Below are 24,320 nucleotides of genomic sequence, written 5' to 3'. Positions count from 1 at the left end.
GCCTTTTCAAAGACTTACTCCCACTTTAGAAACCCAAGCCCCTCAGCTAGAACCCTGCTTTGACGGGAGCAGGAGTTAGAGATTTGCCCCTCCTTTCTGTGCTGGGATGGGGCAAGGATGGGGTCCCCTGAAGAGCCAGTATGCCAGCTCAGGGGAGCAGGTCCTGGCCCTTCCGTGTAAGTATGCCCCCCGATTCTGCATCGCTAAGGAGTTGCTGGAAGGGCAGGGAGAGCCCCCTACGGGACTCTCAAACACATGCCTCTTGTCCCCACATGGTAGTTGGCCCAGGGCCAGTCCCGAGCACAGCTGAGGGGACCAGCGAGGGACAGGTCAGTGGGGGACCTGAGGGGCGGGTGTGGAGGGCGGGATTGCAAATGCAGCCCTGCGGCTTCGGGCCGGTGCCTGGACTCCGCTCAGTGTCCTGGGAGGCAGCGAGTCCCACCCAGGGCTCGCCTCCCACCAGCTGCTCGCGGCTTTCCCCTTTCATGCCACACCTGACCTGCTCTGCCTCGGGCACCATTTCTCAACACAGAGCCACCCTGAGCGGCACCAGTAAAGGAGTCCCTGGAACTCAGCCCACACGGTTTAGGCCTGGGGCCCCGCCCCCGCCCTCTGGGCACCCTGCCTATCCATACACGCTCAAACCCTGAGGCCCCTGGCAGCACAGCTCACACCTCCTCTGCTGGTGCTGCCCCCCGCCCCCCCACCCCAATCCCATTGTGTGTCCCCCACCTCACGCTGGGCCGGGGAGGCCCGTGAACTGGAGCGGCAATGCCATTCTAGATCGTCAGATTAACAAGTTTATTCTTTGTCAACTACAAAAGGGCTGGTGTTTTGTTCCAAACGGATACTTGGTAGGGCTGAGACCCCCCTGGGAACTCTGCAGTCCCTACTGAGGACAGTAAAATGCCGCCATCAGCCAGCCCCCGCCAGCCCACGCGGCCCCAGGACCACAGAGACCCATCCAGACCAGCCTCCTGCGTCTGAGGGGAGAGGCCGCGGGGGAGCCGCAGCTTCCAAACACACAGTGGTTATGCTCACAGGGGCCGAAGAGTTCACACGAAATGGGGTCCCACCTGTCCTAGGGTTCTACCATAGCCAAGCCCTCTAGAAGCACAAATCCCACAACACCCGCCATGGGGACGGGGCAGGGGGTGCTCAATCCTGGAGCCCTCCAATTAGGAAGGTGTCCATGGGCAGTAGGCCCTGTAAGCAGAACCAGAGTCAAAAGCAAGAGGGAAGCAGCTGGCAGACAAAGGAACAGGCAGGGGCCAAAGGACACACTGGCCACAGGGACCAGCTGGGGGCGGGGCCAGCGCGGAGCGATCCTGCCTGCTGGCAACCCTGCTCCTCTGAGCCTCAGTTACCTTAACTAGAAAAATGGAGTGACCACCACCTCCCGCAAAGCACGTGGGGCAAGTGACACACGTGGCCCAGCCCCCGGCCACACTTCTTTCAAGTCTGTCCCCCGCCTGTGGCCACTGCTGTGGACTTGGAAACCAGCATGGGCGGCGAGCAGGGTGCTGAGCGCTCACCGGCACCTCCCCCATGCCGGGCACGTGAGGACCTCACACATCCCTCCTCTCCCTGAGGCGTTAGGGCCCTCAAAAGCATTTACCTCTTGCTGCGGAGGAGGAAACTGAGGTTCAGAGAAGGCTGGCAACGTGTCCCAGGTCACAGGTGGTGGGAGAGCCTGGGTGCTGAAGCCACGCCTGCCTGACCGGAGGAGTGAGGCCCTCCCAACCCCGCCCCGCTCTGGAGACAGGGGCGCAGGGCAGGCAGAACAACAGCGTTTCCGGTGGCAGCATCGTCACCGGGAATGATGGACAGGGAACAGACTTTTTATTTCGTGTGCTGGTCTGGTCCCTCCACGGCCCCAGGTCAGTGGTAAGCAGAGTTGGGAGAAGGGGAGGTGAAGGGACCAGCAGTCAGGGAGGAGAAGGAAAGGAGAAGGGCTAGGGACAGTAGGGAGGCGAGGCTGAGGAAGGACCCAGCCCGCTGGGCGTCTGCCTCAGCTAGAGAAAGGGCACACCTGCGCCCATCAGCCCACCCTAAACTGAGGGCTTCAGTCCCCAGCTCAGACCAGGCTGCTTCAGGGCCCATGCTGCCATCTCTGGCTGGGCAGTCCCATCCCCACGCCAGGTGGCAACCCTTCCAGAGCGCTTACTGCTCTGTGCTGGGCCTACAGGAGTCACATTCACTGCCCCCTACCTGCCTTCACCACACCCCAATCAGGGCTCCCAAACTTGGGGGCCAGGCCCTTCACTGCTACATGCCTGTAGCAGCCACACTGGGGCCACGTGGCAGGGGTGTGGTGGGAAGGGGGTTCCAGGCCCAGAGGAGCACCTACTCCCCACCACAAGTAGCATGACCCTGAGCAGGTGACACCATTCTGCTCATCAGTGCCCGAGACCCAGTAAGACTGAGTTCAAGTCCCAGCAGGAGGCAGCTCCTGGGAGGCTCCAGCTCAGCAGCCCGAGGCCTGGGAGCTGCACTGACCAGCCAGGCAAACCCAGACTTGTGTCCAAGGGGAAGGAAAAGCCACCAGCTGTCTTTGGGTCAGTGGCAAGGGTCGGAGCTAGGGGCAGGGAGGGCCCACAGTCCAATCGCCTCTCCCTCTGTATATCTACAGGTTACAGTTTAAGAGCTTTTGACATTGTCTGCCTTACGGTTTAAGGAGAAGAAGAGGGAGAGAAGAGGAAGTCAGCACCGCCGACCCTGCTAGGAGCCCGCACCCCGGAAGGAGGCTCCTGGAGGCCGTGGCTGCAGCCCCCAGGCCAGTGGCCAGCTCCACAGAGGTGCTCTAGGCACCTTTCGGCCCCTGACAGCCCCTAACGCTTCTTACAGAGGCACACATACAGACGGACAGATGGATGGACAGGCAGCCAGCGGTGCTGGGAGGAGGAAGGACTGCCAGGGTCAGAGCGGCCACCCCTGCACCACGCACGCACACACAGGAGAGAGAATAAAAAGAATAAAAACTAAGGGCCCAGAGGTACAAAAACTGAGTGAGGAAGAAGGTGGGCAAGAGGGCGGGAGGTGGTCAGCACTGCCGAAGCCTGGCCGCCTTCCTCAGCTTATAAATTACCAAGCCCCCGGAAACCAGGGGGCGGGGAATGGTGCCGCTCCGGCTGAGGCCTGAGGGCGGGCGCGAGGCTGCGCCTGCCCAGAGCCGGAGAGTCCCTCGGTGGGGAGGGAGGCAGAGGAGATTCAGCAGCCACTGGCAGGAGTCGCACAGGCCCCCTGGCTCTTCACCTTGTGACGCTGGCCCCCTCGTCGCCGGCCCCCGCTGCTGGGCTTGGGCTGGAAGAGAAAGGAGGAGCATGAGAAGAAGTGAACCACCAGGAGCAGCGGAGGAGAGCAGCGGGGCAGGGGCAGCAGGAAGGTGGGGCCTGAGACCAAGGGCAGGCGGTGCGGTACCAGCCCCGCCGGAGCAGCCGGAGTAGTAGTCACTGTGGTCCGATGGAGCCAGGCTGCTGCCCTGCCTGCCTGCCAGAGGTAAGGCAGGTACGGTAAGGGTGCGAGAGTTTAAGAACCGACACCTGCCACCACCAACAGGTGGAGAGCAAAGGGGAAGGCAGGAGCCCAACAAAAGCTGGATGGGGGGGAGGCGGCAGGAAGGGTGGGCCCAGCAAAGGCTTACTTCGCCACAGAGGAGTGGGACAGGGAAAGAGACTTGGGAAGGGGCGAGGCGCTGGCAGGGGATGCTGAGTGACAGGCGCAGTGACACAGGGACCAAGGCCGCCGACCCCTCAGGAGGTGTCACATCGGGGAGGGGGCACAGGAGAGCCTATAGGGCAACAATTTTCCAACCTCATGGACCACGGCACACACAGACATCACCCACACCCATACTGTACTTACTGTTACTAGGAAGGGAAACTAACATGTGGAAACCAAACACTAATCAGGACCAATTAAACTGATTTTATACAGGCCATGCATCGAAGTTTGAAAAACACCGCCTTCAGATAAAGTTCTCACACTCTGAAGGCGCCCACGTGCCTGGAATTGTGGGAAACACCTTCTATCTATGCGTAGACATGGCAGAAGCTCTTGTATTACATGTCACCTTCACCAACCACTGCGACAGGCACACCCGCCATCACCCCACCTGAGGTGGTCTGGAGCCCGGGACTGGCCCAGGAGGCACACTCACCGCTGGCTGGAGACTGCTGGACGCAGCTGATTGAGAAGCCCCTAGAGAGCAAGCTTCATCTCCAGGTAGGGGCACCCCTACCACCGGCCCTCCAGGTGGACCCCCATCTTCTCGTTTGGTCAGGGGGCCTTTCTTCGTCGACTGCATTTTGATCTGCTGAGGCTTGGAGTTCATTGGGGAGTTGTTGGTGGTCTGGAGGAGCTGCGGGAGCCAAGGGAGTTGGGGTGAGGCCAGGGCTACGGACAGGGACGTCGGCTCAGGTGCCTGCTCCCCCAACTCCTCTCTTGGGGACTTCTCACTCCCCGGCCTGGTTGGTCCTGGGGCAGGGACCAGGGGCCGTGGCAAAAGGGTTGCAACAGGGGCAAAGGAATGGAGAGCTATTCGCTCCCCACCCAGTGACCCAGGCTGCCTCAGCCCAGCCTTGTAGAGCTCCATCCTATACCCTGCTTCAGCTGCTCTTCACATAGAAAATCGGGGCACCTCGGCCCCTCCTACTCAGCACAGCCCCCAGGCTCAGGCCCGGCCTGCCAGATCCCTGTGAGCTGAATGCAAGGCTCTCTTCCTAATACGCTGGCTGAGACTCCTCTCGGAGCAGCAACTGCGTCTCCAGCCCTAGACCCCGCCATCCCTGCAACAGGAGGCTGGGGCAAATTTAACTTCGGGCCTTCCAGAAACCAACTGAGTATCTCAGCAGCTGGCTATCACAGATCTCAAGTACTGCCCTGACTGGTGCAGCTCAGTGGGTGGAGTCTTGTCCCATAAAGCGAGGGGTTGCCAGTTCAATTCCCAGTCGGGCACGTGCCTGAGTTGCAGGCCAGGCCCCTGGTTGAGGCATAAACATCGATGTTTCTCTCCCTCCTTTTCTCCCTCCCTTCTTCTCTCTCTAAAAATAAATAAAATCTTTTAAAAAAAATCTACCCCCCAGGAGGCACGCACTGCTCCAGCTCTCCCTAGGTAGGGACTGGTGCCTCTGCCCCTGGCCGTCCAGGAGACTCGCGAGGCTTCTCAAGAAGCCCTGCTGAGCTCAAGGTCTCGTGGCCCCTGGTGCTGGCTGGAGGCAAGTGAGACCTGCCAGGCCATACCTTGGTGATGGTGCCCACAGCTTTGGTGCGGCCTTCCCGGAACACCAGCCGTTGGTCTATGTGTAGGTACTCAGGGGTCTTGATAAAGCGGAAGTGCACGGTGGCCTTGTCCCCAGTGCGCAGACAGTCCTTGTCCATGCTCAGGATGGTGGCCGTCTGCCTGATGCTCCCACAGTGCACTGCCAAGGGAGCCCGGTCAGGACAGGCTGGAGCCGCCTGTCAGGCTCAGGGTATGGGAAGCATTGAGTAAAGGCCCGGAACCCGCGGCTTTTGTGGCAGGCTGAGGCCTCAGGGGGCCCGGGGAAACCAAGGGACCCAGGGTGCGCCGGGATCTGACTGTGTCTCAAACTCTCCTGCCTCTTCCTCCAGTTAGGTCCCCCTGACCCTGGACCCATGCTCCTTGTTCCTGACTCCAGGGCACTGTGTCTGCATATGTTGCCTTCTCTAAACTGTTGGCTTCTTGAGGGCAGGGCTCTTGCCTATCTGGTCTTTGTCCCTGGCACCTGGCAACACCTGGCACGCTGCGGCATCCAGCAGGCACTGAGGAGGCACACAGCTGGCACTCGGTTTGGGTTTGCAGGACTGACTAAATGCTACTGCCCATGGGCAGGAGACAGCATCACTAAACAGGAAGGAGACCTGCCTCTTGGATGGAGGTGAAACTAGGGTTTCGGTTGCTGGAGCATTTAGTGAAGGGTTGCTTCCTGAGTTCGCATCCCCCCAGACACCTACCCATGGCCTGGTAGCGCGGGCTAATCGTGGTAGGGTGGTGGAGGACAAGGATCTCAGCCTCAAACTCCCAGGACGCTTGGGGATTCAAACGTGGGGAAACCATCACCATGCCCTTCCGGATGGATGAGCGCTTAATCTGAAAGAAAGAGGGGATCCCAGACCTCAGGGTCACTAAAGCCTTAGGGTTTCACCCCTGGCCCTGGAGGACTAGGAGTCCTTCTGGGGCTGAGGACCCCCCCCCCCGACTCGGCCTTGCCCTCCTTGCACCGGACCACAGGCCTTCTGAGAAGGTTCTGGTGCCGTGGGAAGCTTAAACACTGCTGTTCGGGTCAGGAAAGGCTTCGTGCAGGAAGTGGCCTTTCAGCTGGGCCTTGGAGAGTGGGTAAGAACCAAGTGGCTGAAGAGGGCAGAGGCAGGCGAGCACGGCCTGACTGCTGGAGGGAGTGAAGGCAGCCCCGCTTTGCTGGTTAACCTGGTGGGCAGACAGGAGGTGGCGCTAGAGGTAGCACTCACCCTAACCCCTGGGGGACAGAGGGCTGAATGGGAAGAGGACTTGGCATGGACCCCCAGTGGCCCTGTTGAAGGACCCTCAACACAGCAGGGAGATGCCCATGTGACCTCACCACTGAGCTCGGACACCCTGCTCAGATACTAGAGGGAGGAACAAACTCAGGAGGCAGGCAGGTCTGGGTTTAAGTCCTGGCTCTACCGCTTCTACCTGTGCACTCCTGGGCATGTCACTCAGGCTCTCTGAGCCTTGGTTTCCTCACCTGTAAAAGTGAGGTCAATAGCATCTGGCTTACAGAGCAGCCTTGAGGACTGGCGGTGGCCCAGGGCCCCGTCAGACGTGGACCTCCAGGGGAGTTTTGGTATTACCGACACTCACCTTCTTCAGCGCGAAGGAGGCTGTCTGGCCCCCCCGCACCTCCTTGACAGGCATGCGCTTGCGATGGATTGATTTGACAGCAATGGACAGGAAGTTTCCCAGAGGATCTGGGCCCAGCAGCAGCGTGTCATTCAGCTTGATCAGGCCCCTGAGTGTTGTCCCCGACACCACTGTCCCCACACCCTGCAGAGAAGACCCTGGCTCAGTAAGTCTATTCCCACTCAGCCCCTCTCCACCACAGACTCGACCCAACACACCTTGTAGGAAGTGCCCACCCAGCCTCCCACCCTGCTCTGTCCAGCAGAAGCCGCTCACCGGCACAGAGTAAGTGTCATCGATCTGAAACTCGGCAGGTTCTTCCTCCCGGTAGCTGGTGCGGGGGGAGAGGAGATTGAGGAACATCTTCAGCAGATCTAGGTTCTCGCCTGTGACGTTGGAGATCTGGAATATTGGGCACATCCTAAGTGGAGGGAGGAGAGAAAGGAAGATGGGAGCTCAGGAGGCCGGCTCCTGCCTGACACAAGGCAGGGGCACAGGAGAGCCCCTGGGGTAGCCAGCCCTGCTGCACCTTGCCCGCCTCCCAGGCCTCACCCTGCTCCCCCGACTCTAAGGCCTTCGCCTATACTCAGTTTTGTTGCTGAAATCTGTCCCCTCCTCTCTGTCCTCCCCACTGTCCTGCTTCAGGTGCGCATGACTGCTTCTTCCTGGAGCATACGCACACCTGCTCTAAAGCCTTACCCCTTCCCATTGCAGAGAGAGCAGCCCGCATCCCTCCTCCTAACACTTCTGCAGGTTTATTTCTCTTAAATTCCTGTATTCCACCAGACCAGAGAACCATACTTTCTCCTAAAAGCTTGGTTCTTTTCTGCCGCCAGGTATTTATTTGGTCACCCCGATCCTCCCGCCTGAATTCCTTCCCTCTTATCCAACTGCAAAGCCCTCTCGTCCTTAAGGACACATCGCCCCGCTGCTGCTTCCAGGAAACGCTTCCCCAGGGGCACTCAACTCCTTCCAGCTCTTAAACGTTCTGTGTCTCTGTCACACGTAACCATGTCTGCTTTTCCATCAGTTGTATCTCAATGGCTTCTACACCTCCTGTCCAGGGTTAATCAGACTCCTCAAAATCAGGAATTATATATTCCCCACACCTCCTAGAATAGCCCAGCACAGAACAGGCACAGGGAAAAATAGGGGCAGCCAAAACGCACCCCCTCTGCTGGCCAAATGGCAGTACTGAAGACAGCATCAGGGCAGAGCCACTGGCCAAAACACCAGGGTCCTAGAGACCAAGCCGGGAGGCAGATGGCTCTAGGCAACCCCAAGACTCCAGGAGAAGGAACAGACTTAACCAACTTCAGAGAGCACCTCTGGCCAAGGAGCTGACCTTGAGGACAAGGACAGTGCCCAGGTCAACTCTGAAACCTCGATGTCTAAATGAAAAGTACCACAAAGCAGACACCCAAAAAATATCATGGAATCAAAGGATAACTTAGTAAGTAAAGGCCTGAAGTGATCTGAGATTCAAGAGCTTTTGAGAAAAACAGTATAAAAATTTGTAAGTTATAGAAACGGTTACAAAGCTATCACACAGCAGCCAGGCACAGTGCTGGTGCTCTCCACAGATCGTTTCCAGCACTTCCGAGAGCCCTACGGAGAAGGCAGATTATTCCCACTTCACAGGTAAGGACGCTGAGGTCTCAGCTGGACAGAGCCCCCGGGCCACACTGCCGGCCGGGGAGACGGTGTGCCACACCACAAGAGCCTATTCGCCCGGCGTCCGCGCCCGTCCAGAAGGGAGTGCCCCCACCCTGCCGCTACCTCTCAGAGCTGAAGTTGGAGGCTGTGACGATCACGTCGTCCTTGCTCTGCACCAGCACGGGGATCTTCCGGCAGCCTGGCGACTTCAGCAGGCGCTGCAGCAGCTTCAGGGTTTCTGAAAGGGTGGAATGAACAGAATTAGGGGGACACAGCCTTCTCTTTGGCCAGGCTTCCAGGGCAAAACAGGTCCCCTCACTACTGTTGCAAACAGGAGACAGACAGTGTCAAACGCCACAGTGCCTGGAGAGGCAAAAAGCAAGATCAAACTTTGGTGGGCACGTGCTGCTAGAGTCGAAACAGAGCAGAGATGAGGCCTGTCTGCTAAGGTTACGAGTCTGGAACCCAACAGATTTCTCCTGAGTCTCTAGAAGACTCGCATCTTGTAAGTGACCAAGGGGTCTTAGTATAAGGACCATGTTCTCAGAATGCTCTGCTGCCTGGAAAAAAATGCGCCTGAGGAAAGGATCCCTAGGACACTCGGACACGTGCAGAGGCCGTGTGAGGTCCTCCCTAAGGACACCTCTCCACTTCCCTCTGCCGGCCACGGCAGCGAGGGGGGACGCGCAGAGGCCTGGTCCTGTAACCCTGTTCTGAAGCCTTTGGTGGCGACAGGTTATCAGACTTTCTGCCCAAATTGTCACCACATACATGTAGCTCAGATGGTAAAACCCAACACCGTCTGCCTGCGGCCATCTGAAAAGAGGTGCAGGGTTAGAGACCCTAAGAATCTTGCATTTGGCCTTGACCGGTGTGGCTCAGTGGGTTGGGCACTATCCCACAAACTGAAAGGTCCTTGGTTCAATTCCCTGGTTCGATTCATGATCAGGGCACATGCCTGCGCTGCAGCCAGGTCCCTGGTTGGGGCGTGCGAGAGGTGACCGATCAATGTTTCTCTTGCCCACCAATGTTTCCCTCTCTTCCTGTCTCCCTTCTCCTCTCTCTAAAAATAAATAAAGTCACTAAAGGAAGGAAGCAAGCTTGCAGTTGGCTGTGGCTAAGAAGCTCAGTTGGTTAGAGCACTGTCCCGATACGCCAAGGTTGCGGGTTCAATCCCCAGTCAGGAACATACAAGAATTAACCAATGAATGTGTAAAGTAAGTGGAACAACACATTCATGTTTGTTCTCTTTCTCTCATCAATTATAAAAAAAAAAAAAGAAGAAGAAGAATGTTGCACCAGAAAAACAACTGCAGAGGACAATTCTACACTGTGTTCAGACCAAGAGATGAACAGGGAGAAAGAAGACGATTCTGGGCGATGACTCTGGGCTGATGAAATATCCGGCCAGGCCTGAGCACAACATAAGGCAACAGAAGACTGTGTTGAAGCCCTGGCAGCAGACCACCAAGGAGCCACGGTGGGCGGCAGCCCCACACAGACTGCTGCTGGCCGAGGCTCCACTCACCTTGCAGGATGTTAGCAGGACACATGTCAATCTTGGTGACCACCACAAAAACAGGCACGTTGAGTGCCAATGCCAAGCCCAGGTGCTCCTTGGTCATCCCCACGATGCCAGCATTGCTGCCCACCTGCGCGACACAGAAAGAACTGTCAGGGCAAGGGAGACAGATGGAGGCTGCTGCTGGGCTGGCACAGAGACTCGGAGGGCTGGAGTGAGCGTGCGCTCCATCTCTGAGGCCTCCAGTGGAGCAGGACATGGCACACCGACCCACATTCCCACCAGCATCCTCGCCAACACTTGGAGGTGGGGAGAGCCATTCTCACAGGTGTGAGCGGACAGCTCATCATGGTTCTGGCGTGTCTCTAGTGACTGGTGGCGTTGGGCATCTTTTCTATGTCTATTGGCCATTCCAGGGTCTTGTGTACCCTCCCGAGGTATCTTGTAATCATACCAGCAAAAGTGTATGTATTTTCTCCCTCCAATTTCAAACATTCGGAAAAGTTGAAAGAATAGTTTAATGAATACCATACATTCGCCACTCAGATTCAACAATTAACATTTTGCCATACTTACTTGTGCATGTGATGGATGTGTGTGGATTTTGTTTGTTTCTGTTTTTTGGCTAAACCGTGTGAAAGTAGGTTATGGACACTGTGACTCTCACCCCCAAGCACTTCAGCACACAGATCCTCAAAGAATGAACTGTCTCCTACTGTTATCGCAACGAAGATGAACAAGGGCCTCCTACTATCACCCAGTATCTAGTCTCTAAGTATTTACATTTCTTGGGTGCTCCCCAAATGTCTTACATCTGCTTTTTCCAGTGACCCATTCACCGTTTTTTGTTAATGGCAGCGTGTTATACACACCATGCTTTTTTCCCCTTAAAAACGCATCTTAGATGCTTGAACACCTGATTCATGCTAGTTGTGTGCTGGACCTTTCACATATGTTATGTCATTGAAACCTCAAGTGACCCTCCAGGGCAGACGGCACCAGATGGGGCATTGAGAGCGAGGGCGTGCCCTGGGGAAAGGAGGGGGCGGGAAAAGCTCAGGCTCCACAGGGAGCCGTGTGGTCTATATATTTTACAGATTCCCCCTCTTCCTGGTGATTGACTGCCATGGCATAATGATGAAATATTTCATTATTTTCTTCAGGAAATTTTTAGTATTTGAATCATGGCCTAAAAGTCAGATAACAACATGTAACATTTCCTCTGGGTTTCCAGTAACTGGCCTTGCTGACTGTAGCTCAGTCTGAAAAATGCTCATTTTAAACTGACGGATTTCTGTACCTTTCTTAATACCTCCCCGCCCCTGTGGACCAGCACTGAAACCTCTGCTTTCCTAGCAGTCCCGGTGGGCAACGGCCCCTTGCAGTAACCGAAACCACAGAGATCCCAAGAGCCCTGGGCAGAGCCAAGAGGAGCCTTCACCCATGCGCCCCGCCTCTCTTGTGTCTCCAGTTTGGGCAGACTCTGCCCGAGAACCTGTGTCTGTGGGGCAACCTGATGGAGTTTGGTCTGAACAGATGCTTGTGTTGGCTATGCTTATTAACGCAAGCTGCTGGAGGAATTGCAGTACGGGGAAGGCCTTCGAGGAGGACTTGCCAAGGGGAAACTTGCTTGCTTGCTCCCTCTGTGAGAGTTGCGAAGCTGCCACCAGGTAGTGGGCCCTGCGGACTTCCACTCCATCCAGGGAGGAGAGCGACAGGACCCAAATATTACACAAGCTTAGCAACACAACCCAACACAGAGCCACCGGTCCCTTTCCTCTTCAGTTCACCTATGTAAGTGAGCTGCTTAAAAACCTACCCCCACTAGACGGCAAGCTCTAAGGAGCCCAGGCCGGCCGTTCACTGCTGCCCCCGGGCCCAGCAACCGCTCACAAGTGCGCTCTCTCCAGGCTCTGGAAGAGGCCACCTCTCAGGCCCCTCGTGACTGCTGCCTGTGCTCTCCTCCATTTCTTCCCCCAGCCTGCCCTCTCTGAGGGGACCGCCTGGTGTCACCTCCTCAAAGTAGCCCGACCGCAGAAGAAACCATTTCTGAGGGTAATGACTGGGCCCAGAAGACACCCTCCTCTATGTCTCTCCACAAATGAGAGGCCTGCAGATACCTCGGTTTTTCCTCAGGGGATCCCTTCTCAGTCTCACCTAGGAGATCAGGTGACAGACGTCCTTCGAGAAGACTGGAGAGCTCAGAGAGTGGGCACCCGGCGAAGCCTGTCCCACTGGCCCAGCGCCGGAGCCCCAAAGCAACAGGCTGCAGCCCCGGAAGGGCTTCCAGCTCTCGCACTCACCATGAGCATGCAGAAGTCAGGCAAGTGGCCCGTCATGCCGAAGACCGTGGTCTTCAGGTACTTCTCATGGCCAGCCAAGTCAATGAAGGTGATCACTTTGGTGGATTTCTCACAGATCTTGGTCCACTCCAGGCTGCCGCCGTGGCTGTCCGGCTTGTTCACCACGTTGCCTTCGCTGTCGAAGCCCAGAATGTCGTTGCCCACGCTGCTGGTGCGGCCAGACTCGATCTCGTGCTTGTGGCGGAAGAGTTTCTGGCGGGCAAAGCCTCGGCCGTTGTCCAGCTCCCCGTGTGTCAGGACGCCCAGAAGCGTGCTTTTGCCGGCGTCCACGTTGCCCACGACTGCAACCCTGTGTGTGTGTGAACCCGGACACCCACGTGAGGGCAAGCGGGGGAGTGCGGGGAAAGCCACCAGAGGAACCTGCACAGGCAGGCTTGCCCCTGGGCCTCTCGGGCTCACTGCCCCACTATTTGTGGGCGAGCACATCGGGAATGTCCCTGGAGGTGTCATCCAGGGTGCAGAAAGAGTCACTCACGAGGACCTGGACCCCCACCACAGTGGCTTTCTCCCTTAACTGCCGCTCGTTTCCCCAAAGCTGCCAGACAGGGGCCCCAAAATGCTCTCCTCCACCACGCTGGTTTCCGGCCTCACAGGCCGGTAAGAAGGAAAACGCAGCCCATAGAACGCAAGGCTGGCATTTCCCCCCCTCCCCAAGTGGAAGTGTTCAGGCGTGGGGAAGTACAGAAGTACGGAAAGGCACCGTCGCGTCTGTGGACACTCTTTCCACGCCTCGGGGGGGTGGGGGGGTGGGCGGTGACTCTCTGTGAAGCCCTGGACCCCGAGGTCATGCTGCAGGGACCCCTAAACCGTTCTGAGGCCTCCTCACCTGACCTCCAGGAAGTCATTGTCGCCTACTCTTTTCCGGACCAGGTAGTCCCGCACTCGGCCGCCAGCTTCTTGCCGCTCCCGCAGGAGGATGACGTCGGCCTCTATCTGCTCCGCCATGCTTTCCACTGTGGCGCAGGAGGCCTCCATGTCGGCTTCGCTCAGCCCGTACTCAGTCCCATCTGGCGACAAGAGCCCAGACATCAGCGCTCCAGCAAGCCAGACGGCCCACTCCTCACGATGGCCCCCCGGCACTGGAGAAGAGCACGGCTCTCTACCCAACACTTAAAAACGTGGGCACACACGGTTAACGGGAATAAGTAAGTGCCGCAGCCTGCCCCACTCAGCAGGACGCTCATTCGTTCATTCAGCGGTAATCACCGAGACTCTCCTGGGTTTGAGGCCAAGCCTCATGCTGAGTCCCGGGAATACAGGTGCCCTCGGCGGGCTGACAGCCCAGTGGGAAAGACAGGAAATTAATTAACTGCAACACGGCTTGAATACTGTATTATATAGAATAGTACAAAGAGAATGTAAAGCGTGAGCGACTAGCACTGCCTGGGGAAGCTGAAGACAGCTGCGCAGGGTGCTGGGTCTCCGAGTGTGAAAAACGGGCCCGCAGAAAAAGGAGGAAGGACATCCTAGGCAGCACAGCTAAGCATGGAGCATCGCAGATCACAGCACATTCAGGGACCAGTAAGCAGCTCGGCGTGTTGGGGAGCAGGATGTCAAGTGGCAGGAGACCACACAAGAGGTAGAAGCAGTTATGCAGACAGACGTTAGCAGCGAAACACAGTGGGAAGCCTTGGGGGTTGAGGCAAGGGGGTTACATGGTCAGACCGAGGTGGGTTAGGAAGATCTCTTAAGCAGTGGTAGAAAGTGCGACGAGCGAGAGACCAGAAAGGGGGAGCCCAGTTAGGAAGTCATTCTAATAATCCAGGTAAGCAGTAATGAGGACAGGTGACAAAGGAAAATGGGGAGAGAATTTAAGAATGATTTTAGGGATAGATTTTTAACTGAGGTAGCTCAGGTGAAATGTCCAGCAAGTAGATGAAAAAAACGAGTCTGAGCTCAGGATGAGGAAGGGAGGAACGAGTCAGCCAATCACGTGCCGAGAGCTGATGGTATGACAATTCCCACCAGGTGACTTCCCAAGCACTCCTGCTCTGTCCCTGGGCTACTCCCCGAAGCCTGACCTCTTCCCTTTTTCTGCCTCCCAAAGACCCAGAGCACCTTCTCTCACCCTCTCTTCTTCCCCCGCTGCCCACCCTGCCCCCCTGACAAACAAGCCCAAGTCACTCGGAAACTAGGAGAAGGAAACCCATCCCCTCTTCCCTTGCCCCGGAGTATCTCCCGAGCTACCCTCTCCTCCGCTCCTCCTCTCACCACTGACCATCTCGAAAGAGTGTAACTGAGACTCGGTGACTATCACGCACCTACTCTCTGCATCTTACTTACAACTCTAGAAGAAACTCGTTTTCAAGTCATCAAAGGCCTTCTAACCACTCACCCAATGCCCCTCATGACCCCAGTAGCATCTGACTCTGCCAGCCACCCTACCTCGGCCCCTGGAAGCACTTTGCGCCCTCCCTGCTTGTCTCTTGCAGGAACTCCCATGACGCCCGTCCCGCTGTATGGGTCCCCCTCTTTCTCCGTCTGCTCTGCCAGCTCCTCCTGCTCCTCTTCTTCAGTGGTGACCAGTGCGCCCCTTCTCTGTCCTCTGAAACTCCTCTTGGCTGTCTCACTCTATGCTCCAAATGTCATCCCGAAAACTACAAAGGACGTTCATTTCTAGCACTGTCTTCTCCCCCGAACTCCAGACTGAATTTCCAAATGGCTGGATGACTCCTAGAAGCCCCATGTCTATCTAAACTCAACAACCCCGTCCCCTCCCTTTAAACAACAGTGCAAAAAACTAGCACAATTACAGCATTTTAGTCCTCACTGCCACCCTACGAGGTAAGCATTCCTCTTGCCACTTGACTGTGGGGTAAACAGAACCCAGAGAAGACAGAGCTGGTAGGGCCCGGAGGGGCCGTGAGAGGGTGGGTCTTCTGACTGCAAACCTAGAGCTTTTTCCTCTGGCGACGGCTCTTCTTAATGTCAGACCAGCTCGTCCTCTTGCCTTCCCTGTTATGGACAACACCACCCTTCCAGTCACCCAAGCTTGACACTCATCACTGACTCTAGCTTTACACCTGCCCTTTGTTCTGTGTCCCTCCTCTCCTCTTTTTGCCACCCAATGCCACCAGTCCGATTTAGGCCCTTGTTCCACCTTGGTCACCACAACAGACCCCTAACTGGCCTTTGCAAACCCAGCCTGTCCCCGCCAGCCCTCCTGCGCAGACACAAACCCAAGTTCGCAAACAAAGCACAGTTCCCATGCTGTCCTGTCCTAGGTCAAAGCCTTGGTGGGAGTGGCTCTCCAGGCCCAGCAGCGCTCAGGTGCCATTCCTCTAAGACCTCCTCCATTTATTCCGCAGCCTCGCTCTGTGTTGTCCCACCCCCACCCCATGCTCCCTGGGCTTCGCCAGCTCTACAACTTTGCTGGGACATCTCCACCTATCAAACCCTGCCCATTCTGCCCCCTCATGCCATCCACCGCATACCGCACCTGTGGAGTAGCTCTGGATGCATGTCTTCCCTGACTATACATCAGCATCTTCAGGACAGGGGTCAAACTCCAACCTTCCCTCGACGCCCTATCCGGGCTGCCTTTCCCATATAAAGTCCCCAGTGTTTGTAAAATGCAAAACAAATGCACAAAAAAGGAGCAGCTGGGCTGAAGAGTTTCTAAACACACGGCCAACTGAGCTCTGGACATCTGGGTTAGAAAAGAACCTGCCGGCACTGGTCCTCAGAGGCCTGCTGGCCCAGCCATTCTTGCCACACCCCCAAGTTTCCTGATTCTGACAACAAAAAGCAACACTTTCAGGTTCTGTTCCACACCAGGGGGCAGTCACCGTTGTCACCCTGTCCATCCAGAGCTCCTACAAAATGCCCCAGTCACCTTATGTTTCCCCAGCATGCACTGCACTCCTCACTCAGTAGGAGTGGAGACAAAGGCCAAGGAGAAATGCCCCAGAAGTCCCACTACCAAAGGCCACATGCTCCCCGGCGTCTGGCCCTGAGTGAAACTTCTGTCCTGCCCTCTGGCTGACCCTTTCTACACGCACTTTCCCACTCAACACGGTGCAAAGGTTCTCTGAGAAGTCTAGACTCTTTGGCACGGCATTCAGAGACCCTCGAGATCTAGACCCTGCCTACCTGTCCATCCCACCCTCCTAACTGACAGTCCCAACCTCACACACCACACTCCTACTTTCTGAATCGCCACTGGTCCACCAAATACTCTACGGTTGCCAGTGCCTCTGTGCGTGTGGCTTCCTCTGCCCACTCACTACTGCCTCCATTTACCTTGAAAACTCCTACTCACTCTTTAGACCCAATTCAAGGGGCACCTCCTCTTTGAAGCCTTTCCTGACTCCCCACAAAGACTTAATACCCCTCCTTTGTTGCCTGAACTTTTAATACAGTACCTGGCTCTTAGAAAGTCCTAACTTAGTATCCGATGAATTAAGGTTCTTTTGGAAAGGAATCTCATGGCAAACCAACTGTAACCTGGAATCCTTGAAAAATTACTACTGTAACTACTAATACTAGCTAACATGTATATAATGCTTACAATGCGCTAAGTGTTGACCTTCACCGTGACACTGCCGCCACCCCCATGTTAGGGCAAGTTAAAGGGCCAGCAGGCACACTCAGACCTGCCAGACTCCAGACCCTGAACCGACCACCAGGCCAGTCTGCCTCCTTTTGAAAGACCAATCTTAAATTAGGAATGTATACTGAAGGAGCTATTCCTCTGTACTGCTCAGAGCTTCTTAATGTCTAACTTATTCCTACAAAATTCCTCAGAAGTCGGGTGGGAAAGGACGTCGTTATCCTCGTTTTACAGACAAGGGAAGTGATAAACAGAGGTGAAGCTCCAGGCACACACAGGAAGCAGGTGACGAAGCTGCCCCCTGGGTGCCTGGCGTCTGGTATCGTCCTCTGTTTGATGTCCGACTTGCTCAACTAGTTACGACCTCTCAAGAATTCCAGCAGGAAGGAGTCACTGCGAACCTGAGCGCGTCCAGTTGACAGGTGCGACGATGATGCTTGGGTGTGTAGGTGTGTTAATGAACGTTTGACATCTGGTGTTTTGCCATGAGAGGGTTAATTAGTGGTGAGTTGCCAAGGTATAACAAAATTCATTAAGAGTCCACGTTTAAGGAATTGGGGGAAGGGAGGTGTCTTAAGAATCTGGGTCTTCAAAGAGCAGTCACAACACCTGTCAAAACTGCTCTGGATGTGGCCCCTTCAATTCTACAAGCACGAGGCGGTCTCTGAGAGGTTCACCCTAGCACAGCAGGCCAGAGAGCTTTCGGAAGCCTGCCAACAACCCCTAGGGAGTCAGCAAGCAAGCGGCTTTTGGGAACCTGACTCTCCCCGCTATCTCTCTAAGCACTAACAACAACGCTGACCAACTCCCTCCTTTCCCTGACATGCAATCTCTTGGACCAAGCCTTCTTAAAGGTGATAAGACCTGAAACCTGGGAGGTGGCTGCAAAGATGGAAAGGAAAGGATAGATAAGAAAAATATTTCAAAGTAAGGCACAGCCGTATTTGGCAATCAAGCCCTTCTTCCTTGTGTTACTCTTACAGCATTTCCAAATACTGTTTTCTATGAGCTTATTTGTATATACGCCATCTTTTCTTCTTGGCACAGAGACCAGATTTTAGTATTCAAACATGCTTTGCAACAGTATCAAGCTCTTAGAAGATACTTAATAGTTATTTGTCAAATAAAGAATGATTCTGAGATTTTCTCCATCTTAAACTCAGTCTACAAAAGAATTATTATCTGCCTTTACAAAGCCTCCATTCAACGAAGAGAACTGTCCCTTTATGATGCGCTGAGCCCTACTGAGGCATCCTGCAAAGATGACAGACAAGTTCTGGTACAGGCTGGGTTCATAACAATCATTAACATGCCCAGCCGCCATTTCGGCAAAGATCACGTGGTAAGGAAGATGAGTGTAAGTAGGCCTTGTTTTGAAAGTTTAAACTAGGAATGACCAGCGGGGGGAAAATGCCTAAGATATAATCTGGGCTTCTGTTACGCAGGCTGCCCTCCTCTAAAAACAGTCCCGTTACGACGGAATAAGCGGGCTGAGTACAATAACTGGTTCTTCCCAGTGGGTGACAAGCCTCCACATCTGGTGGATCTCAGGGAGAAGCGAGGGCTCCTGTTACCACAGCTCCACAGAGTGGTCAGTGTGGTCTGGGGCAAGGAAGCCTTGCTGAAGAGGGGAATTCTGGGCTGGCCGCTTCTTGCTGACACCAAGAAGGATCACGGAAGTTTTCTGCTCGGCAGACAATAGGGAGCGATGGGATGTGTAAACTGGGCCAGAGGCGGGCACCTGGAGCTGCCCAGGGGAGGCTCCATTCCAGACCTTTACACAAATGGAGAGCACCGGAGGTAGAAAAGAAGCATCTGTAACACCGCTTGGAAAGCGCATCTTTAAAGTCAAGCATATTATGACCATTAAGGTGGGAATTAACATTATCACATTGTCCTTTTATGTCCTCCCAGTTCTGCAGACACTGAACAAGAAGAGTGGGTAAAAGATGGGAAATGTGCTCTACATAAGTTTTAAAAAATAAAGTGAAAGGAAAACTATGCTCACCTGATCCCTGCCCAATGACATATATGGTCTCTCCGCATCCCTCGTCCATCCTCTCCCACATCTGCCGAAGTAGGCTGTCATACTGCTCTGATGTAGGGCTCACTAGAACCAGCTAGAAGAGAAACCAACAGCCTTAGGACCGCACTTCCTAGAAGAGCACCGCAGCCAAAGCAGATCAACAGGCTGACCGAAGACCCTGACTGAACCCCCACAGCACCCTCATCTAAATTAGCTACGCCGCCCCTGCATGTCCTCTCTGCCACTCCTTAAACAGCCTCTGAGCCTGAGGTCTTCCGCAAGCTGAGATTTAGAATGTTCCAAAATGACTATGTCTGAAACAGCGGCCTGCTTCCTGCTGCTCACCAGCAGGGGAAAGACCAGCAATGACTGAGAACCTGTCACTGTGGTTAGAAATTGATGAGCATGGCTTCGCACCTACTGCTGAAGTCTGCTCCCAGCAGCAGGAAGATCTCCCGCACTGCCACGCCCTCCGCCCTCCTGCACTGCCACGCCCTCCACAGAAGACCCACGGTTGCCATAACAACAGAAGAATTCGGTTCCATCTTGCCTTGGCTATCTTGGTATTTTTAAAGATCTGCAGTAAAAACTGCCGCCGAGACTTGTCTTCATCAACGAAACACCATTACCACTAAGATGGGTATTAGCGCCATCATTTTACAAATCTGGGCCAATAACATTAAAAAGTATCAACCGCTTATTTAGGGAGACCATTTACCAATAGGCATGTCAGGTCCCATTCTCTTACCATTCACGTGTGACCTTGGACAAAGAACTTAACCTCTCGTTTCAACCTACAACATGAAGATAATACCACCTGCACCCTAAGGCCACTGTAGAGACCAAGTACGGTAACCTGTAAGTATCTAGCCCACAGCTCCCTACGTGCTAAGCACAGTTTTCTCCACACTCATTCCAAAACAACCTTCTTGGATGAAACTAGCCACCAGTTTACTGTTTCTCCCCTCGGAAACTTTCAGAGCCTCAGATCTCCACATATAATTGTATCAAGTGTATAAACTTATCATCTCTTCCTCAGGAATCAAGCTATCAACCTATCCCTTCTCTCCCTCCACATGGTCAGTTTTTCTTTTCAATATCACCAATATACAAGGTCTGTCCAGAAAAAGTCCAGCCATTGTCAATGTAACCAGAACAGTGTGTGCAACAACGATGTAACCTGGCAGCCAGGGGGAGGGGACTGGAAAGCACATTCGTAAACAATGACTTCACTGCACTAGTCAGTGGGGGCGGTAGACACCATTGAGTGAGCATGGGTACTGTGTGGCCGTCACATTCAAAATGACTGAGCGAGTAGAGCAATAAATCTGCATCAAATTTTGTGTTAAGCTTGAACATTCCTCCACAGAAACTATTCAGATTCAGAAGGCCACAGCTATGGGCAACTGGTGATTGGCAGCTTCATCATGACAAGGTGCCCGCTCACGCATCACATCCTGTGCAGTTTTTTGGCAAAACATCAAATCACCCAGGGGACTCAGCCCCCCTACAGCCCAGATTTGGCACCCTGCGACTTCTGGCTTTTCCCAAAACTAAAATCACCTTTGAAAGGGAAGAGATTTCAGACCATCGGTGAGATTCAGGAAAATACGACCAGGCAGCTGATCGATTGGGAGAACTGTGTGAGGTCCCAAGGTGCCTACTTTGAAGGGGCCTAAGGTGTCATCGTCCCATGTACACTGCTTCTTGTATCTTCTTCAGTAAATGTCTCTATTTTTCATATTACATGGCTGGACACCTTCTGGACAGACCTGGTATATAGCATCTCAACTTTAAAATAGTGAGGCAGGCTTCACCAGCTATGTGACGAAGTAACACTTTCTTGTTCTGGAACAGTAAATAAGTTGGCCAGGAAATGAAGGTATTACTCTTTGCAAATGGGCCCTGCAATTCCCCACTGTTTTCAGATTTCTTCAGCACCTCCACCATGAACTGACAATCCAGTTTGTCTGCTTGAGTCAAGCACATCTCTTACAATTCCTGAGTTGACTCATCAGAGCTTGTACTTGTAACCTGAGTGCTGCCCCATCACACCGCCTCACACATTTCCCTGACCTTCCCCTCTCCTAGCTTGGCCATCCTCACTTTGGCATGAGAGGCACCAGCCTGGACCACTGGCTTCTCAGAGCTCAGCTGCCACTAAAGGGAGAAAGAGCGGTTGAAAGTTGGTTGCTTAGATTACAGGGACAAGTTCTCTCCAGCTGGAGCCAAGCTTCATGCCATTTCGCCATCAAAGACTGTGAAAAGTCCCAAACATCTCTACTGCAGTTTTCCAACAACAAGTAAGAGGGGTGTTGGTGTTCTGCCTTCCATTGGCTGCTATTAATCTGCACAGGGAACGATCAGTTATTCAGTTCTCTTCACACATTTACTGAGTGGTATGTATTAGACACTACACTAGGTGTCTCATATACATCCCTCGTTTTTACGACCACCTGTACTTAAAAGATGAGGTAGCTGGAGAACTGAGAGGTTAAGAAACTTTCCCAAGGTCACAGAACCTTTGTAAGTGGCAGGGTAGGAAAGGAATCTGTTTCTTTTTTTTAAAAAAAAAAAAGAACAAAAAACAAAATTCAACCAAATACATTTGAAGATCTAATTGCTTTATTGACCTATTCCTGAATTGTGCAGCATCCCATCCAGTAAATAAAATACTTGCCCTGAGTAACACAAAATGTAAGATTCTTATAGGAAACTGGGCAGGATAAGAAAGTTATTAGGAAAAAAAAGGATTGTTTCAGGCCGGTCACCAGTTTTGGTGGTGAAGGGTGGCAGGGGGCTCTTATGCAGATTACCTCTCTGGTGTCCATGAGGAAATTACAGTTTAATATTCCACACCCAGGAGGGGCTGAAACTACAATTAAGTCTCGGTGTGCTGACATGGGAGCAATTGACCCCACCTAGGGCTTGTCTCTTTATTTAACACAAACAAACCCTATCTGACGCCCAAATTAGCATTCTTCCTTTAGCAATTGTTAAGCACCTTAAAAACACCAGTTACATCTCATACTTACTTTTTTATCCCTCACAAAGCTAGGCAGGTGAGACCGTAACTCCTGCCCACCTTGTAAATAGCTCATAACACCAGATCTGAAACGTCCTTCATTATTCCGTTCATACAAGTTGTAGTTCACTCCCAGGATGGCAAGATTGTGGGTTATGTCCATCTTTCAATTTTGTTTTGGGTGGATTCGCAAAGAAGACGTAGCTGTACATTCTTCTGCCCGACTCAACCACTACTTTCTGTTTCCTTTCCCGACACCAGGAAGGGACGCCTCCCCACTCCCCCGGAGACGACCTGATCCTCCCGCGCCTCCGCTCCCCCTGCCCAAACCTCAGTCACGGAGGAGGCGCCACCGAGTGGGGTGCTGCAGCGTCGGGCACCAGTGTTCCATGTGGCGGAGCAGAGGGGTTGTGATGCGCGCCCCCCGCCCCCACCAAGCTGGACGGCGGGAGGCGGGTCGGCAGCAGCCCCCGGGCAAGGCGGTGGGGGAGGGAATGGCCCGTAGGGGAGACGGGGGCGCCCCCGACACTGACCGCACTGGCAGGTGGGTGGGTGGGCCTAGCCCTTCCCGCCCCCGTCGTCGCCCGGAGCGGCTCAGTCCTGTCCCCCTCGGCTCCAGGTTCCCTTTAGTGCCGCGCCGGCGCCCGGGCCTACCTTGCTGGTGAGGTCCAGCTCCGACTCGCCGTTGAGCGCCTCGCCATCCTCGCTGCAGTCCGAATCGAAGCCGCCGTGTAGCCGAGCGGCAGCCGCTGCGGCCCTGGCCGCCCCCGGGGAGCTAGGCTCCGGGGCGAACATAGAGGCCGGGACCGGCGAGTCCACCGGGGAGCGACTCCGCTCCGCCGCCATCTTTAATAACTTAGGCTAATTCGTACCGGCCTCCCGTCCCTCCCCAGCTCATTTGTCTAATCTATGCGTAGTCCCGCCCCACGCCTTATCGGAATAATTTATGCAAACTTTTTCCAGCGGCTCCTAGAGGGCTGCACGTATCTCTAGCTAAGAAACAATCGACAGGGGTTCTCAGCTACCAATCGCGGCAGCCTTTTCAGGTATCTAATGAATAATTAATGAGTCCAAACCCCAACAACAAATACAGGAGACGTCACACGCCTGGATTGCAGCTCCAAGTCCACGCAACGGAGCCTTCCGGCCAATGGGAGCAACGCAGAGTATGACTGACACGGTAGCCATCCAATGAGGAGGAACACACACGCGCGCACACTCACTCACTGCCCTCACCTCTCTACACTCTCCTAGTTTTCCAGAGGAGGTGCTTAGCTTCCAAACCCTACTGCCAAATGGTGGGCGTCCCCCTAGAGCCTTCGGATAATGGACAGGGTCAAGGCCCAATCCAGTTATTGGCTGGGTCCCGCTCCTGGAGCCACCAACCTCGGAGGTACAAAACAGCATAAGCCTCAGGCCACTCAACTCAATGGCTGAGGGCAGTCTGTGGAAAGCAGGACCAATAAAATGGCATTGGTCCGATTAAGATAGCATAAAGTATATAAAATAAATTGGAGTCATTTATGTCAGCTAAAATGGCTGTCAGCCAGCCATGCCCCTTCGGTTCAAGAGGAAAATACCCTAAGGCAAGAGTAAACACATCTGGCAAAGGGACGTATCTGCCCACATGGTCAAATATCCTAAGTGTTTCTCCTTGCCAGACCTGTCTGTTCTGACCACGTGGGCAAATATGTCTCCTTGCCAGATGTGTTTACTCTGACTTAGGGTATTTTCCTCTTGAACCAAAGTGGTTCTTTATGTTACTTCATGCTGTCTTAATCGGACCAGTGCCGTTTTATTGTCCTGCTCTCCACACAGTCCCTGGAAGACCGAGGTCAGATCTGCTGGCAATCTCCAGGAAATTTTGATAGTAGGATCAGATCGATGCCTGGAATACTACAGCAGCCAGAGCAGGGCAATTAATTAAATGCTGACCTTAAGGAAAAGTCTCCATTCACTACCTCTGTAGAGAGAGAGCAATTACACAACCAAAAAGAGGAAATCAGCTGAAATATTAATAGGAGCCACAACCACCTGCTAAAAAGAAAGACCCACAGTGGAGTCACACTGGGAAGCCCCGCAAGACACAATACCTAACTTTTTTTTAAAGATTTTATTTATTTATTTTTAGTGAGGGGGGAGGGAGGAGAAAGAGAGGGAGAGAAACATCAATGTGTGGTTGCTTCTTGCGTGCCGGCTCCTGGAGACCTGGTCCCCAACCCAGGCATGTGCCTTGGCCTGGAATTGTAACAGCGACCCCCTGGTTCTCAGGCCGGTG

General features: G+C 54.1%; 1 protein-coding gene across 2 annotated transcripts; it reads right to left on the bottom strand.

Annotated features, from left to right (window-relative positions):
• Positions 1–777: 777 nt before the first annotated feature.
• On the bottom strand, positions 778–23,017 carry GTPBP1 (GTP binding protein 1). Of its 2 annotated transcripts, XM_024579325.3 has the most exons (12): positions 22,697–23,017; positions 19,000–19,111; positions 13,266–13,446; positions 12,380–12,728; positions 10,083–10,206; positions 8,678–8,792; positions 7,175–7,319; positions 6,860–7,042; positions 5,974–6,109; positions 5,242–5,420; positions 4,160–4,360; positions 778–3,303 (listed from the first exon to the last, which is right to left on the bottom strand). In XM_024579325.3, the coding sequence occupies exons 1-12, from the start codon at positions 22,886–22,888 to the stop codon at positions 3,211–3,213; spliced, it is 2,010 nt and encodes a 669-aa protein (XP_024435093.2). In that variant the 5' UTR covers positions 22,889–23,017; the 3' UTR covers positions 778–3,210. The 2 variants fall into 2 exon arrangements, with proteins under 2 accessions (XP_024435093.2, XP_045042955.2); XM_045187020.2 differs by lacking the exon at positions 19,000–19,111 and having other exon boundaries at positions 22,697–22,824.
• Between the last annotated feature and the right edge of the window lie 1,303 nt (positions 23,018–24,320).

This window comes from Desmodus rotundus, chromosome 3 (assembly GCF_022682495.2).
Source record: "Desmodus rotundus isolate HL8 chromosome 3, HLdesRot8A.1, whole genome shotgun sequence".
Taxonomy (NCBI): domain Eukaryota; kingdom Metazoa; phylum Chordata; class Mammalia; order Chiroptera; family Phyllostomidae; genus Desmodus; species Desmodus rotundus.
Note: the sequence above shows the minus strand (reverse complement) of the source record. Positions and strands in the feature narration are given on the sequence as shown.

Coding starts and splice junctions, on each gene's coding strand:
- GTPBP1 (XM_024579325.3), bottom strand. CDS start 22,888: ATGGCGGCGGAGCGGAGTCGCTCCCCGGTGGACTCGCCGGTCCCGGCC. Junction 12,729..13,265: donor AATGACTTCCTGGAGGTCAG/GTGAGGAGGCCT, acceptor ACACACACACAG/GGTTGCAGTCGTGGGCAACG. Junction 8,793..10,082: donor TCCTGCTAACATCCTGCAAG/GTGAGTGGAGCC, acceptor CCACCCTTTCAG/AAACCCTGAAGCTGCTGCAG.